This window comes from Hemiscyllium ocellatum, chromosome 18, assembly GCF_020745735.1.
Source record: "Hemiscyllium ocellatum isolate sHemOce1 chromosome 18, sHemOce1.pat.X.cur, whole genome shotgun sequence".
Classification (NCBI taxonomy): Eukaryota; Metazoa; Chordata; class Chondrichthyes; order Orectolobiformes; family Hemiscylliidae; genus Hemiscyllium; species Hemiscyllium ocellatum.
The window spans coordinates 68,806,173-68,824,493 of record NC_083418.1 but is presented as its reverse complement, the minus strand read 5'-3'; the positions used below and the strand labels follow the sequence as shown (position 1 = coordinate 68,824,493).

The 18,321-nt window shown below is 43.8% G+C and overlaps 1 protein-coding gene across 4 annotated transcripts in view; it reads right to left on the bottom strand.

Moving 5' to 3' along the window:
* The window catches only part of lrp4 (low density lipoprotein receptor-related protein 4), a 392,905-nt gene that overhangs the window by 117,391 nt on the left and 257,193 nt on the right, over window positions 1–18,321 (bottom strand). For all 4 annotated transcript variants that reach the window (XM_060839081.1, XM_060839083.1, XM_060839082.1 and 1 more), the window contains exons 4-5: window positions 9,052–9,165; window positions 8,718–8,834 (exon numbers count right to left, since the gene is read on the bottom strand). In XM_060839081.1, coding sequence (XP_060695064.1) covers window positions 8,718–8,834; window positions 9,052–9,165 — 231 coding nt within the window. The remainder of the gene's footprint in view (window positions 1–8,717; window positions 8,835–9,051; window positions 9,166–18,321) is intronic.

Here is an 18,321-nt window from a genome sequence, read left to right as displayed (position 1 = left end):
ACAATGAGACGCTGGACTGTGGGACAATGGTGAACCAGTTGAGTTTTTACAATGACCAGCTCCATGGTCCATACCAGCTTTTATTGCTACCAATGAACAAAACCAGGAATGTCACAGAATCACAGAAGTGTTCAGGTGCAGGATGAGGTCATTCACCTTATTGTAACTGCATTAGTTCTTCAAATGAACATCATTACCTGGTTCCAATTGCCGGCTTGCTCCCCAGATTTTGGCCATTATTTTAATCCAAATAATTATCCAATTCCTTCTTGAGTGTTTCAATTAAATCTGCTGTAGTATCTTCCCAACATTCCTGATTGACCACACACCTCAACTCATTTATCTATGAAAAATCTATCAAATCCAGCCATAAATAAATTCAATGACACAGCTTTCACTAATTTCTGGGGAAGTGAATTCCACAGACTGACAACCCATCGAGAATAAACAAAATCCCGCATCTCTACCAGAAAAGGGAAACCTTTCATTGCTCATTGCTGTACCCTAGTTCTGGCGTCCCCCAAGAAAGGAAACATTCTTGAGGTTCCCTCATGTCATGTCAACTGATTGACCCCATTGTATAACCTTTTATTTGACAGAAGCAATGGACAGCATGGCTTACATGTGCACAGTCACAACAGGGAACACTGTCTCCTGGGAAACTTACTGCTTCTCCTGCAACTGCTCCACCTGCTGGCTGTGCTCGACACAGTTGGATTTTATGACCCCAAAATTCCATTGGGATTATTCTAGTCTCCCATAGCAAAACAGTAGAACCCTCACAGAAACAGAGATGTCTCACTGACATGTCATCTCTCCTGGTCCTAGGAGTCAACTGGTTCAAATACAAGAGGAAATTTTATCCATCACATTGATGGTCTTGAGTGTGGATTGAAGAGTGAGAATTCCCAATTTTGACCTTGAGGATGATCAAGGTGCTGATACAGTGGTGGTAACCAGTACATCTATAAAGTCTCCACTCAGCTGTTGAAGGATCTTCCCAGTAGGATCCACATTCTCAAAGTTGCCTTCAGAGGAATCTGGTCCAACAGCAGCAAGGCCAGGATAGGCCACAGGTGCCAGTGCAATTCCACTCATGATTGGCAAGACTGGTGTTGGTAGGTAGGTAACCAAACTGCATCATGGCAAGCACCTCACCGGTTCGTCAAGAATTTGAATTGATGTTATTTAATTTATTACTCTCACATGTACTGAGGTACATCAAAAAGTCTCGTCTCAAATGCTCCACAGGCAGATTGTACTATACAAGTGCATCAGGGTAGCAGAACAAAGTACAAGAAACAATGTTCCAGCTGCCGAGAAAGTGCAGAGAGAGATCCTCATTAACATTTAGGAGGACCATGTAAAACTCTGATAACAGCGAGAAAGAAGCTGTTCTGGGAAAGAAATTGTGGGCGGCACGGTGGCACAGTGGGTAGCACTGCTGCCTCACAGCGCCTGGAGACCCGGGTTCAATTCCCGACTCAGGCGACTGACTGTGTGGAGTTTGCACGTTCTCCCCGTGTCTGCGTGGGTTTCCTCCGGGTGCTCCGGTTTCCTCCCACAGTCCAAAGATGTGCGGGTCAGGTGAATTGGCCATGCTAAATTGCCCATAGTGGTAAGGGGTAAGGGATAATGTAGTGGTAGGGGTAGGGGTATGGGTGGGTTGCGCTTCGGCGGGTCGGTGTGGACTTGTTGGGCCGAAGGGCCTGTTTCCACACTGTAAGTAATCTAATCAATCTGTTTGTCCATGTATTCACATTTTTATATCTTTTGCTTGACAGAAGAGGGTGGAATAGACAGGCAGGAGGCTGGAAGAACACAGCAAGTCTGGCAACATCAGAAGGGGGAGAAGTCAACGTTTCAGATGTAACCCTTCTGCAGGACTAGGGGTGGGTGGAGTGGGAGCTGCAGATAAAGGGGGTGGCGGAGGCAGAGTGGTGAAGTGAGGATAGGTGAAGACAGTTTCTTGAAGAAGGGTTAATGCCCGAAACGTCAATTCTCCTGCTCCTCGGATGCTGCCTGACCTGCTGTTCTTTTCCAGCAACAATGGGAGGAATGAATCTGGTTGGTGGCAGGGAGGAGTGGAAGGGATGGGATGGGGCTGAGAAGGGAGTCAGGGGATGGGAAGGGAGTGTATTTGAAATTGAAGAACTCAATGTTGAGTCCTCAGGGCTGTAGGCTGCCCTGACAGAAGATGAGGTGTTGTTCCTCCAATCTGCAGTATGCTTCGTTATGGCAATGGAGGAGGCCAAGGATGGTCAAGTCAGAAAGGGAGCAGGAAGAGGAATTAAAATGGGTGATAACTGGGAGGTTTGATTGGTCCTTGCAGGCCCGGTTGAGAAGCTGGATGAACTGTCCCCTAAGTTTAATGTTTGGTCTCCCCGAGGTAGAGAAGATCACATCGGGAGCACCTGATGCAGTAAACTAGGTTGGTAGAGAGGCAGGTGAACTTCTGTCTCACCTGGAAGGGGTTTGGGGGGGGTATGTCAGTGAGGAGAACGGCACAAACCAAGGAATTAAGTGTGAACAAGACAATTTTCTCCTTCAGTATGTTGATGTACCTACTAGAGAAGTGCAAAACTTGACCTACTCTTGGGAAATCAGGCAGGGCAGGTGATTGAGTTGTCAGTGGGGGTGCACTTTGGGGCCAGTGACTATAATTCTATTAGATTTAAAATAGGGATGGAAAAGGATAGACCAGATCTAAAAGTTGAAATTCTAAATTGGAGAACGGCCAATTTTGACGGTATTAGGCAAGAACTTTCAAAAGCTGATTGGGGGCAGATGTTCGCAGGTGAAGGAATGGCCGGAAAATGGGAAGCCTTCAGGAATGAGACAACGAGAATCCAGAGAAAGTATATTCCTGTTGGGGTGAAAGGAAAGGCTGCTAGGTATAGGGAATGTTGGATGACTAAAGAAATTGAGGGTTTGGTTAAGAAAAAGGAAGCATATGTAAGGGAGAGAAAGGATAGGTCGAGCGAATCCTTAGAAGGGGATGGAGGCAGTAGGAGTATACTTAAGAGCAAATCAGGAGGGCAAAAAGGGGACATAAGATAGCTTTGGCAAACAGAATTAAGGAGAATCCAAAGGGTTTTTACAAATACATTAAGGACAAAAGGGTAACAAGTAAGAGAATAGGGTCCCTCAAAGATCAGCAAGGCGGCCTTTGTATGGAGCTGCAGAAAATGGGGAGATACTAAACAAGTATTCTGCATCAGTGCTTACTGTGGAAAAGGATATGGAAGATATAGACTGTACGGAAATAGATGGTGACATCTTGCAAAATGTCCATATTTCAGAGGAGGAAGTGTTGGATGTCTTGACACGCATAAATGTGGAGAAATCCCCAGGACCTGATCAGGTATACCCTAGAACTCTGTGGGAAGCTAGAGAAGTGATTGCTGGGCCTCTTGCTGAGATATTTGTATCATCGATAGTCACAGATGAGGTGCCGGAAGACTGGAGGTTGGCTTACGTGGTGCCACTCTTTAAGAAGTGTGGTAAGGATAAGCCAGAGAACTATAGACCAGTGAGCCTGACCTCAGTGGTGGGCACATTGTTGGAGGAAATCCTGAGAGACAGGACGTACATGTATTTGGAAACGCAAGGATTAATTAGGGATAGTTAACAAGGCTTTGTGCATGGGAAATTATGTCTCACAAACTTGATTGAGTTTTTTGAAGAAGTAACAAAGAAGATTGATGAGGGCAGAGTGTTAGATGTGATCCATATGGACTTCAGTAAGGTGTTCAACAAGGTTCCCCATGTGAGACTGTTTAGCAGGGTTAGATCTCGTGGAATACAGGGAGAGAACTAGCCATTTGGATTCAGAAATGGCTCAAATTAGGAGACAGAAGGTGGTGGTGGAGGGTTGTTTTGTGACCAGTGGAGTGCCACAAGGATTGGTGCTGGGTCCACTACTTTTTGTCATTTACATAAATGATTTGGATATGAGCATAAGAGGTCCAGGTATTAAGTTTGCTGATGACACCAAAATTGGAGATGTAAAGAAGGTTACCTCAGATTACAACAGGATCTTGACCAGATGGGCCAATGGGCTGAGAAGTGGCAGATGGAGTTTAATTAAAAAACGTGAGGTGCTGCATTTTGGGAAAGCAAATCTTAGCAGAACTTATACACTTAATGGTAAGGTCCTGGGGAGTAGTGGAGTCACAGGTAAATAGGATAGTGAAGAAAGCTTTTGGTATGCTTTCTTTGGTTAGTCAGAGTATTGAGTACAGGAGTTGGGAGTTCATGTTGCGGCTGTACAGAACATTGGTTAGGCCACTGTTGGAATACTGCATGCAATTCTGGTCTCCTTCCTATCGGAAAGATGTTGTGAAACTTGAAAGGGTTCAGAAAAGATTTACAAGGATTTGAGTTATAGGGAGAGACTAACAGGCTGGGGCTATTTTCTCTGGAGCGTCCGAGATTGAGGGGTGACCTTGTAAAGGTTGACAAAATTATGAGGGGCATGGATAGGATAAATAGACAAAGTCTCTTCCCTGGGGTCAGGGAATCCAGAATTAGAGGGAATAGGTTTAGGGTGAGAGAGGAAAAGATATAAAAGAGACATAAGGGGCAACGTTTTCACACAGAAGGTAGTACATGTATGGAATGAGCCGCCAGAGAAAGTGGTGGAGGCTGGTACAATTGCAATATTTAAAAGGCTTTTGGATGGGTATATGAATATGAAGGGTTTGGAGGGATATGGGCCGGGTGCTGGCAGGGGGGACTAGATTGGGTTGGGATATCTGGTCGGCATGGACGGGTTAGACCAAAGGGTCTGTTTCCATGATGTACATCTCTATGACTGTTGAAGGAAACAGTCTTTGCAGAAGATAGAGTGGGGTGGGGAGGAGAAGATGTTCTTGGTGTGGGGTATAATTGGAGTTGGTGGAAGTATTTAAGGATGCTGTGTTGGTGGGGTGGTAAGTGAGGACAAGGGGGACTCTGTCTTTATTGCGTTTGGAGCAGGGGGGATTTACAGCAGTGTAATGGGGAATTGAGGAGTTGGGGCACAGTGCCTGTGCAGGTACTGAGGAGAGCCTGTTCGACAACACCGACAAAGAGGCAGGTATAGCTGGGACCCATCCGAGTGTCCATGTCCACCCCCTGGGTTTGGAGGAAATGGGAGGATTTAAAGGAGAGGAAGACATAGAGGTCCTGGAAGCTATCATTGTGGGGTATGGATGTGTAAAAGGACTGCATGTCCATAGTGAAGATAAAGTGCTGGGAGCCGGGAAACTGAATGTTACTGAGGAGATGGAGGGTGTGGTTGGTGTCACAGATGTTGGTGGGTCGTGCTTAAACCAAGGGGGAGAGAATGGAGTTGAAGTAGGACGAGTAAAAAATGAGGTCTGCAGATGCTGGAGATCACAGCTGCAAATGTGTTGCTGGTCAAAGCACAGCAGGTTAGGCAGCATCTCAGGAATAGGGAATTCGACGTTTCGAGCATAAGCCCTTCATCAGGAATCTGGGGGGTGCAGTGAGAGAGGGACTCACTGAAATCCTTGTAGAGGGAGGAAGAGAGCTTCTTCAAGGAAGGCATCCTTGTAAGAGGATTCGCAGTAGGTTAAAATCTTCGAGTAAAAAATGAGGTCTGCAGATGCTGGAGATCACAACTGCAAATGTGTTGCTGGTCAAAGCACAGCAGGTTAGGCAGCATCTCAGGAATAGGGAATTCGACGTTTCGAGCATAAGCCATTCATCAGGAATGAGAAGTTCAGTGGGGCAGGAGCGTGCTGAGAAGATGGGTCAGCCAGGGTAGTTGGGCTTGTGGAGCAGGTAGAACCGGACAGTGCAGGGCTGGGGGACTATGAGCTTGGAAGCAGTGGAGGGAAGATCACCGAAGGCATCGAGGGCACGGATGGTGCAGGTGATTTTGGCATGATGGGTCGCAGTGGGGATGTGGGCAAGGGGAAGTTAGGACATGGTGTCAGACAGTTGGCGTTCAGCCTCTGCAACATAGAGGTCCAATCTCACCACTGCCCCGCCTTTGTCAGCGGGTTTGATGGTGAGCCAGGGGTTAGTGTGTAGTGAGCAGAGTGCTGCACGTTTGGAGGTGGTGAGGTTGGAGTGGGTAGGGGTTAGAGAAATTGAAGCAGCCAATGTCACGTCGACAGTCTGCAATGAAGAGGTCTAGGACGGGTACAAGGCCGTCAGGGGGTGACCAAGTGAAGAGAGTATAACTGAAGTCGGAGAGGTCTTTGATTAAAATGGTTGCTTTCCCAAGGCAGTGGGAAATATAGATGGATTCAATGGATAGAAGGCTGGTTAGCATAATGGATTGGGCTGTATTCATATCTCTCTGTAGTTCCTGCAGCCTTGAGAAGAGCAGTTGCCAAACCACACTGTGATGAATCCAGATAGGATGCTTTCTATAGTGTATCTATAAAAATTTGGAAGAGTCTTTATGGACATGCCAAATTTCCTTATCCTCCTGAGGTAACATTTAACGAGAGTTTTACAACAGAGAGGTGAAGAGACAAAGAGAATTAGGGAGGATGTCCCAAAGATAATGCAGTGAAAATCTGCACCAAATATCTGGTCTGACCAAATTTGGAGTGTTGTGCGCAGTTTTGGGCCCCATATCTCAGGAAGGATGTACTGGCCTCGGACATGTTCTGAGGAAATTCATGAGAATGATCTCAGCTTAACATATGTGGAATATCTGAGGACTCGATGGAGTTTAGAGGGACGAGGGGGGGATCTAATCGGAACATTCAGAATACTGAATGGCCTGGACAGAGTAGATGTTATAAAGAAGTTTCCATTGGTAGGAGAGACTAGGACCTTAGAGTAAAGGGAAGATCTTTTAGAACTGAGATAAGGAGAAATGTCTTCAGCCAGGTTGGTGAATCTATGGGATTCATTGCCACAGCAGGCTGTGGAAACCAGGTTATTGAATATATTTAAAACAGATAGATAGGTTCTTGAGTATCAAAGAGATCAAAGATTAATGGGGAGAAAGCAGGAAAATGAGGTTGAGAAACTTATCAGCCATGATTGAATGGCGGAGCTGATTGATGGGCTGAATGGCCTAATTGCTGCTCCTATGTCTTCTTGTCTAATATCATTTTCATTAATGATCAGAAGAATATTTGGTCCCTGGGATACACCAGCATTTGTATTTATATCCCTAATCTTCAACATTCCCTATGGTTATGGGTAAATTACAAATTCCATCGGCCAGTTTTTATTCTTTAATAGATTGCTTACTGTTGTATGACTCAATCCAGAACCCCAATCAGAAATTACAGGAGATTTGGATTTAGATAGTGCCTTTCATGTCCTCAGGATGTCCAATAATGCTTTACACCCAATGAAATACTTTTGAATTTTAGTCGCTATCGTAACGTATTGTAATCACTTCCATTAAAATTGAATCGGAGATGCTGGTGTTGGACTGGGGTGTACAAAGTTAAAAATCACACAACACCAAGTTATAGTCCAACTGGTTTAATTGGAAGCACTAGTGCGCTTCCAATTAAACCTGTTGGACTATAACCTGGTGTTGTGTGATTTTTAACATTAAAATTGAACATTGTGTCCTCAGCTGTCAGGCCATCAGATGTGTTAAGTAAATTGTAAAAGAGATTCATTGAAATCCTTGTGGTTTGGTTCGTTGGACATAGACAGGACAGCTAGCGTAAAATCTACATACCCATAACATCTATCATCTGTTATATGCCAGCAACTGTAACCCATGTTGAAAGCACTGGATTTTCATTCAAATTTAACAAAATTGTTTAATTGTGACAGACTTTCTACAATGAGCTTTCTCCAGAGCTGGTTTCATAGTTGCAGATTCAGTCAAGATAAATTAAGATTTTTTCCCCTGCATGTTGTTAACAACTAGTTTCAAATCAGTCCAGTGAGAGAGAACCATTCTCATCCGTAACAGAACTGCTCATTATCTGTACAATGGTGCCTTTATCTCTCTAGATCAAAGAAATACTTGATTTTGCTCTGAGCCGGAGACCCCACTGGGCTTAGATTCCCACTCCTTTGATGTCCTCATTAGCCTGAATGACTTATAGACAGTTTCCAGCATCTAATAAAGTTCATTTCAGCTCCGAGTGCAAAAGTACTTCTACATTTTTGATTTTAATCCAAGTGTAATTTTACCAAAGAGAGCAGTCACATTAACCTTGGTATAAAATTTGACTCTGGATTAGTGGTGCTGGAAGAGCACAGCAGTTCAGGCAGCATCCAAAGTGCAGCGAAATCGACGTTTCAGGAAAAAGCCCTTCATTATGAAGGAGAGAGTCATTACACTCGGCAATTTCTCAAACAAGACCATGCTACCAAAATTCTTTTTTGAAATTCTACCTTGCACCCAATACCTTTAAAAATTGGACGTTGTGAAATTTTTGACACTATGCTCAATTTAGAAAAAAAATACTCCCTTTATTTCTGCTCAGATACCAAGTTAGTTCACATTCAGTTTTCTTTTCAAGGTAGCAAGTAAAAATGCATTAAGTAAATTTATTCATTCCACTGGTTTGTCACACTGTTAGAGTCAAATTTTATAGAGGTAAAAATAATGACTGCAGATGCTGGGAACCAGATTCTGGATTAGTCGTGCTGGAAAAGCACAGCAGTTCAGGCAGCATCCAAAGTGCAGCGAAATCGACGTTTCGGGCAAAAGCCCTTCATCAGGAATAAAGGCAGTGAGCCTGAAGTTCCTTAATCCCCAAAATAATACTTACGACAACCTTCTTCATCTGAACCATCTTTGCAATCTGTGTCTCCATCACAATACCAATGTTCTGCAATGCAACTGCCATCATTGCAGCGAAATTCTTTGTCAGAACATTTTCTCATGTCTGTAACAGGAAAACAAAATTAAAAATGCAGCAGCAGCGCTGAACAACAATTGGCCAATAGGTCAGTGATTTTCGCAAAGAATTACTGTTACTAATTCCGTTAGACAAAGGCTCCACAAAGACCTGGTTGTGATTTAAACTTAGGCTTCTGGCAGCAGAAACTTGACATTATGCTTCTGTTCGAAAACTGGTTGACCACAAATAGGGTTGAACTCACCGCACTGTTCATCACTGTTGTCTCCACAGTCATTGTCCCCATCACAATGCCACAGACTGCGTATGCAGTAACCATTCTGGCAGTGAAATTCATCTTCCTCACACTCTCGAGGTGCTAGAATACAAAACATAAGCGGAACTGAATTGCCAGGAATACAACTGCTGGTAATTTTGTGAGCAGTGTTGCAGAACTAACCATATTCATTGGAGATTACTGCAATTCTTTCACACTGTTAGATATTTCAGCCTTTTCTGGTCATCTGGCTGAGACTCATTAAGTTAGAAAAATTTTCAAATGTGCATATAAAATTAGGCATCGTGTTACATCTTTTAAACTTGCCATGTTGCAAATTTTTGTATCCAAATTTTAAAATTTCTTTTACAAACAGACTATTCTGATACTAGCAATCAGATTCCAACTCGAATGTCTGAGGCGTGATGTAAAAGTTGCAGTAATGACTTGTTTCACATTGACCTGTTTAATACAGCCATGAGTTGTCTTTTGTGACTGTTAATTAAGCTCTCCGCTCTCTAAAGAGGCCTTATAATTCAGTTCAGATCTCTGACTCAGGTGTTGCATTTGGATTGCTTGGGCAATGTGCCTGAATTCTCAGGGTGTATCAAGGTGCCTGTCAATCATATTGTACAAATGGACTATTTTTCCTGTGCAATTTCTATTTTCAGAAGCCCTTTTGGAGAACAGCTGGAGGACAAATTTCAAAATCTTTCTTCAGGTCAAATTTAAATTCTGCATTTTTTTTGTAGTCCTGCTCATGGGGATATGAGAGAGAGAAGAAATTACAGCTTCTTATTTACTTGTAGTTTCTTTTCATGTTCGATAAAGCAACAAGGATGGACCATTTCTAATTGTTAGCGGCTTCCAGACAGAGACGGGTGAGAAAATAATTTTCCCTCATTTAATTTGAAACTCAAATTAAAAGCAAATGAGTTGAACTTTGAGGGCTCCAGTTGAAATCAATATTTTCTTTGATGTCTATGTTTTCTTTTAGCTCTGAGAAGCCAAGACAGAGGGATAAAAAAAACAGACGCCAACACAACACATCACAATCAATATTTACAGATATCCCTTAGAAAGTCATAAGTATCCTCAACTGAAAGGTCAGGGCCCTGATTTGCTCTTGCCCTTCACTACTGACACCTATTGAGGCACAGTGTGAAACAAACTCCCCTGCAATGCTGCACTTCCTACCAACCCTTAGTGAGACAGCACCTGGAGGAATGGCTACAGTTTTAGCTTCCTCATCTAAGGAAGGATGAACTCTCAGAGGGAGCGTAGCGAAGAGTCACCTGACTAATTCCCAAGATGGCGGGATTGCCTGAGAAGGAAACACTGAAGAAACTAAGCCTGCCTTCCCTGGAGATTCAAGGAATGACAGATATTCTGTTTGAGAGTCACAAAATTCTTAGAGGGCGTGGCGAGGTAGATGTGAAAAGGATGATTTCTGTAGTTGATGAATCCAGAACTGGGAAAACAGTCTCCGATTAAAGAGCAGGCCATTTAAGAATGAGATCAAGAGGAATTTCTTGACTCAGACACTACTAAATCATTGAAATTCTCTACCCCAGAGGAAGCTCAATCATTATGTGCGTTCAAATCAGAGATCGATAGATTTGTAGATACTAATTATATCAAAGGAAAGTGGGTGGGGGTAGGGAATGGCATATAGGTAGATAGTCACTCAATGAGTTTAATGATTCACTTCTATTCCCTACATTCCTAGCCAGTTGTGTCAAACCTTAGCCCTATCTCCCATTGTTCTGCCGAACACCAGATTCCTGCTTCCTAATGATATGGGATCAAAAGACTCCCTCCTGGAAAACTGCTGCCCCATTTGTATCAAACCCCGGAGACATTTCCAAGGTTACAAGTGACCTGTGTAACCGCCAAGTGCTACAACAGAGCGAAACTGCCCCTCCTCCCAGCTAAACCTAATTTCCACTCTTTAGTTCTGCTGAATTTCAGTTATCTGCCTCCATCTGACATATCTTGGACATTGCCTTGCAGTTTTAAACATGCCACTGGTTAGAAATCACAGAATAGGAACAGTATTGTGTGTGTAAAAAGCTACAATTCATTCATTTACAATTTCCATTGAATGAAGGACAGGGTGTGAAATTCAATACCTAAAGCACCAGCAATATCACAGATTTGAATAAAAATGAAATTTGCATCCTTCATCAACAACTTCATCATCTTCTAAATAAGTGCCCCCTGATAATGGGCCCCTTTATGGTCTAATCATCCCAATTATTGTAAAAATGCAAATCCTCTGACACAAATGAGCAACATCATGAGTTATCCACTCTTCTTTTTAAAATTGATTTATGGGATGTGAACACTCACCATGCCGGCTTTGAAATATAAACAGAAAGTGCTGGAGAAACTCAACAGGCCTGGCAGCACATGTGGAGAGTTAACATTGTGACGCTTTTTCAGAACAGATATTGATCCTCCTCCTGTGGCACCAGGACAAAATCCCTTCCTAATTGTGGGTGTACCTACACCAGATTTACTATAGTGGTGTTAGAAGGCAAATGGGACTAGATTTACTTAGGTGGCAAGGTGGTTCAGTGGTTAGCATTGCTGCCTCACAGTGCCAGGGAACTGGGTTTAATTCCGGCCTCAAGTGATTGTCTGTATGGAGTTTGCACATTCTCCCCATGTCTCGTGGGTTTCCTCCAGGTGCTCCGGTTTCCTCCTACAATCCAAAGATGTGCAGGTCAGGTGAATTGGTCAGGGTTAATTATAGGGTGGGCAAATGGATTTAGGTGGACTGCTCTTCGGAGGGTCAGTGTGGACTTGTTGGGCTGAAGGGCCTGTGTCCATACGTAGGGAATCCAATCTAATCTGGTCAGCTTGAACGAGTTGGACCTAAAGGTCTGTTTCCGTGCTGTATATCTCTATGACCATAAATGGAAGTCACTGAGAACAGGGGATGGGGGAATCTCGACTGGTCAGAATTGGGGGTATTTGTGAATGATTGTGCAGTATTCACTTCCAGTCACTGTCCTTTAGCTGACGTGAACCAAGACTTGGATAATAATAATTAGGGTCTACCAGAAAGGAGACAAATACGATTCATGCAACATATGTGCCAGATAATGGCTATCACCAACAAGAAAAAGTCTAATGGCATTATAAATCAATGTACATTACAAAAAACGCTAATATCCATTACTATCAACACACTGGGGATTACCATTTTTCAGAAACTTAACTCAATTAGCCACATGAATACTGCAACTACAAGAGGAGGCAAGGGACCCTTGATTTACAGTCAAATGCTGCATTTGAAGTTGAAGGAAATCACCCTGACCTCACCTCTGGGGTAATTATAGGTGAGCCTGTAACAAAGCTCAAAGCAGCATGGACCACAAAGAAGCCAAAGCCAACATCAGGAAGCTGGTTAATGGTGAACTACGGCAGCTCGATCCCATTGTCAACAACACCACCTACTGCTGAGGTGGTGCTAATTGGCTTGGTTAGATTTGCCGGCTGTCTGCAAATCGCTCAACATTTCCTCTTTGTTTGACAGACACCAACGCTGTAACTTGTTGGAACAGTTTTGCTAGAGGAACAGCGAATTCCTCATAATGTTAACCATCCTGCATCTTTGTGCACTTAGCAACTTTTCCTATTATGCAGTCCCATGGCCATATAAACAATGAAAAATGTCAAGACATATTTGTCAACAGTAAGTATTTCTTCCCCAGTAATGAAGCTATTGTAAGATCAATACTGGTCGGACGGTGTAATTACGGCAAGGCAAGTTTATAAGGCCATTTCCATCACAAATAGCAATACACAGGCATTGACATTTTTAGTAAAGATGAATTTGAATTAAAAAGTAGCCTGAATTATTTTTTACCTATCTTGAACTTTCTATTCCTCTGTCTCTCATTCCATTTTGCCATGAAGGCCACACTTGGTTCTTGACTTCTCATGTGCAACGCCTTGGGAGATGAGCTGGTAATTATTAAATCACTTACATCTGTCCACACCCTGCTGTTAGCCTTTTCCATTATAAATTCCATGTCCACATACAGAAGGCAAACTGCCCATGTAAACATATTATGTGTTAATTATACCCTCTGCTACTAGAGTGTCAACACTGGTGGGAGAGCCAGACGATAGTGTGAGAAATCTATAAAGTCAGTTCACAGCACAAGCATGGCCAAAGGAATTTATATAAATTGGGGAGGGGGGTATTGAATTCTATCTGTATCCCCTGTTTCAACTATTCCTCAGTTATATTCCCATTTTACCTTCAGACATACTTGCTTTTAGCTCATTTGCAACTGCCATGGGAGACTGACTACTGTATAATGACAGGAAATGTAATAAATTTTAACTTTGCTCTTGAACTGGAATCATTTACAGAAGAACAATAGCTGTGCTGTTATGCATTTACTTTAGGAAGCCAGTCTCTCTGGGTATACTAGCTTATACTTTTATGCAAAACCCCCATTGGCAAGATAAGGCATAATTGCACAGGACCAGCTGAGCATATTTGCATTGATAAAACGGAGACCATAATCCCAAGTGTTCAAAATGCCACTGGGAGGACAGTACTTATGAGAATTAATTAACTATATACAGTGTAGCTACAGATTAGGTCTGCACCTGCATTACAGTGCAGACATGCTCACCATGTCCCTGTGATGTGCTGCGGACTTTCATACAAGTAGACTATGCAATATTCAAGCTTTTTCTCTTCAAAGCATATAATGTATATTATTATGAGACACCACCTCATTTCTAATGCAGTTAGCAGCTATTTGTTCTTCTGTAAACAATATTTTTGCATTAAGCAACAATTCTATTTCTGTAGAGATCGATATCTCATCAGATCTGCATGGCCTCACTGTTGGACCAATGTTCAAATTACTAGCTTGATTAAAATGGCAGTCTTATTGAATGATTTCCAAGCCAGTTGGAGGAGTATGAATCTAGAAAATTCCTTTTTCCCAATTGTAGGTTTATCTAGAGTATGGCATTTCAAATCTCTGCCTCCTACCTACCAGCAGTCATCTTTTATACCCAATTAGTAAATCAATTAAGAGCGTTTTAAGCAACTTTTAAAAAAGAATGGTGATCAAATAAATAAAAGGAATAATCCTGGAATGGGTTGCAGTATTTCTTTATACACTTGCGTAAATAGAGTCATGGAGTCATACAGCATGGAAACAGATCCTTCGGTCCAACAAGTCCACACTGACCATGAGTCTCACCTACTAGCGCTTGGCCCATATTCCTATAAACGTTTCCTATTCATGTACTTAACTGAATGTCTTTTAAACCTTTTCACTGGACCTGCATCCGCCACTTCCTCTGGAAGTTCATTCCACACATAAACCACTCTAAAAAGTTGCACTTCTTCTTCTTTTTAGACTTTCTCCTCTCACTATAAAAACATACTTCCTAGATTTGAACTATGCCCCAACCTAGGGAAATTTTATACACCTCAATAAGGTCACCCCTCAACGTCCTATGGTCCAGTGAAAAATATCCTAGCCTCTCCAGTCTAGTTTTATATCTCAAACCCTCCATTCCTGGCAACATCCCAGTAAATCTTTTCTGAACTGTCACCAATTTAATAATATCCTTCCTATAACTGGGTGACCAGAACTGGACACAGTACTCCAGAAGAGGCTTCACCAACATCTTGTACAGTTTCAACAGGAAGCCCAACTCCTATACTGATAGGTCTGAGCAATGAAGGCAAGTGTGCTAACAACCTTCTTAATCACTCTGTCTATGTGCGATGCAAATTTCAAACAATTATGTACCTGAACCACTAGATCTCTGGAATCCTCTAAAGGGGTGCATGAATCATGGTGGCTCGATGGTTAGCACTGCTGCCTCACAGTTACAGGGACCTGGGTTTGAATCCAGCCTTGGGTCACTGTCTGTGTGGAGTTTGCACATTCTCCCTGTGTCTGCATGAGTTTCCTCCCACAGTCCAAAGATGTGAAGGATGGGTGAATTGGCTGTGCTAATAGTGTTCAGGCAGGTGTATGTTAGATGCATGCTTTGGGGTAAATGTAGGGGAATGGGTCTAGGTGGGATACTTTGTTGGAGGATCGGTGTGGACTTGTTGGGCTGAAGAGCCTGCTTCCCCACTGTAGGGAACCTAATTCTATGACACAAATCTAATTAAAACCAGGCTTTCCCCAGGGTCGATGCTGAATTCTGTCCCCTGTAGTGACTGCAGACCATGGAAAGACTCAGGTCAGTGGGCACTGCTTGCTTTCTCTGCAAGGACACCTAGGTATGAAGTCCCTTTTTAATGTTTTCTCTTTCCCCCACCACCAAATCACCCATGGCAGGCTTTCATCTATCAGCCACCACAGTAAGTCACCCGCGATTTCCAAATGATCAATTTACATGAACAGCCCCTTAAAGGCAATTGCCTCAATGTTGATTCATTACCCATACTGAGGGCAGCACTGAGGGTAACTCACCAGGCACTGGCTAATTCAAATAACCGCACACAAAAGCAAAACTACTGTGGAAGTTGGAAACAAAAATCAGAAAAATACTCCGTGGGCCTGGCAGCCTCTGTGGAAAGAAAAACAAACTCAACATTTCAAATCAACAACCTTTCATCAGAAAACTGGATCATTGATTATTCAGTTGGATTTTCCAGTGACATTCCAATTTCTGTAGGGATGACTATTCTCATGTGGGTGGTGGGGAGATGGAGGCTGTAAGATAAATAGGAGGGGAGGTGGAGGAAAGGTAGCTGGGTGGATGCAGGTGGGTGATGATGGTGATCAGTCAGTGGGGTGGGTGGGAAGGAAGATGGACAGGTAAGATAGTTCAAGAGGGTGTTGCCGAGTTGGAAGGTTGGATCTGGGATGCGGTGGGGGAAGGGGAGATTAGAAAACTAGTAGTTTCCCGCACCTCCCCCCGACATTCCTGATGAAGGACTTATGCCCTAAACGTCAACTCTCACGCTCCTCGGACGCTGCCTGACCTACTGTGCTTTTCCAATGTCACACTTTTTGACTCTGACTCTCCAGTCTCACTTTCTCCTCTTCCCATGTTATGCAAGACTCGTTAGCTTAGAGGTGAGTGTACTGTGGGTGAACCCAATAGCTCACAGATCGATGAACTGAGGTTCGAGGGAAGGCAGAGACTTGCCATTGCAGCAGCCTGTCATATGATCTGCTGTTCCTGAGCCGAGACTCATTACACCTCTATCTTTCCCACTGTCCTCTGATACAGATGTGCCTTCTCACTCCCCAGACATTGGAGCTGCATCCTCACGGCAGCCATCTTCAAATTTGCTGACCACAATCACATGCTGCTCCTGAGTGGCCCTCCCGCCACAGCCCACAAGCTTTTGATTGGCTGCCGGATCACACCAGAGGGTGCACCTTTGACACTAACAAAGCTCTCGCCTTGAAAATGGTCCCAATGCTCAAATAAAATGGCGTAACCGGGGAAAATTTCAACCCATTGTATCATTTCTCCTCATATATCCTGATGGGAGATATGGGCCAAGTTGTGGGTCATGGTGTCACCCAAGACCCTGTGATTCTGGAGGGATTAAGGAGTGACTGGGTGTGAACACATCAAGAGCATCATTGAGAACTGTTCCCGGTCTTCATCAACCAGTCTAAGGTGGTTTGAAGTCTCTGAATTGTGATGCCCTACTGATGGTCCTCCAGTGGTTTGGTTACCTGAAGTGCATCAGTGTCTTGAGACTCCTGCGTGTCAATGTGGTTATTGCAATACTGGATAGAATCCCGAGGTTCAATCCAAAGAGCACCCCACCCAGACCAATCCCCTACCCCTGCATTCCCCATGGCTAATCCACCTAGCCTGCATACAATGGTCGGAACCTAGCATGGCCAATCGACCTAACCTGCACACCTTTGTACGGAGGATCCAAAATCAGACTGGGATCAAAAGCATTGTGTGATTATCTCCTTTATGCCCCAGCCTTGTTCATTATCTACCTTCGCATCCTCATCCCGCTCATCCAAGATGACCTACCACTGTGTATTAACATCCAGTAATATCTTTAACCCAGGGAGACCGACCACCCAGTATCAACATCCAGTATCATCTGGACAGAACGTTCTTTGACCTTAACTTACTTCAGGGTAAAAACAGCAACCACTCCTATTTCCCACGGACACTGAGGGCCGTCAGTTTGCAGATGACTATTGTGAGATGGCCCATTCCCCAACACAACACACAAACACCTTTTCCAAGTCCTTGTATGTGTGCTTGACCTGTCTTTAAACAGCACCAAGCTGAAGGTCCTCCACTAACCTTCAGCTGAGCGTTCCCCCTGCCATCCTCAAAGATAGGTTGGCTCTGCAGTATATACAGCACGTCCCATTTCTCAACAGTGCCCCCACCCAAGGGACTTTCATTGAAAGAGAAGTCCAGCGCCAAGTCAAACTGTGCCAGTGTTGTCTTCAAGATGTGACAGAGTGTCTTTGATAACAGGGATCACTGGACATCAACAATGGTAATGGTCTAGTAAGTCATGTAAAGTCGCCATTATCCCAGAGGACCATAGAGCTGCTCTCTTGTTACAGAGAGAGACAACTGGTGGTGGCTTAACCTGACAGTCACCATACCATATGTGAGGGGAGCGACTGAGAAGGCAGGACCTCAGCCTGTGTGGGTAATGATTGTAAACTGTTGTGTTGACAACCCTCTTACTGCAGTAAGTCCGGGTGTACTAATGTCACATTAAGTTCCTTGAGAGCTTACACCAATGGTGCCTACGTCAAATTCTGAGGATCAAACAGGAGGATCACCAGCAGCATCCTCCGTGAAGCTGCATTGACCAACTTCATTATCACGAAAGGGCCATTTCATCCAACTGCCCGACACCTGGGCAGATTCTCTTCCTTCACTCTCTGGTAGCCAACTCTCGAAGTGAAGCTGAAGGAAAAAGAATAAGGATAGACAGGAGGTTGCCCTAAAGCACCACGACATTGGCACCACTGACTGGGAGGAAAAAGCTGCTGACTGCTTGGCAGGCACCTCCTGATCCATCAAGGCACAGCAAGAGGAGGGTCAGCGACTCGATCATCTGGAGGGGGGAGCAGAGAATGGTGGTGACAGAGGAAGGAGAAGGGAGAAAAGACCGGGGCTGTGCATCCCATTTCTCCACACAATGGGCTCCCACGGTGGAAAAATGTGCCGATGGGAAAACTGGGCACTTCAGCCCGAGGACCCATCCTGTCAGGCACTGTCCTCGATTCTGAGTGAGGAATCTTC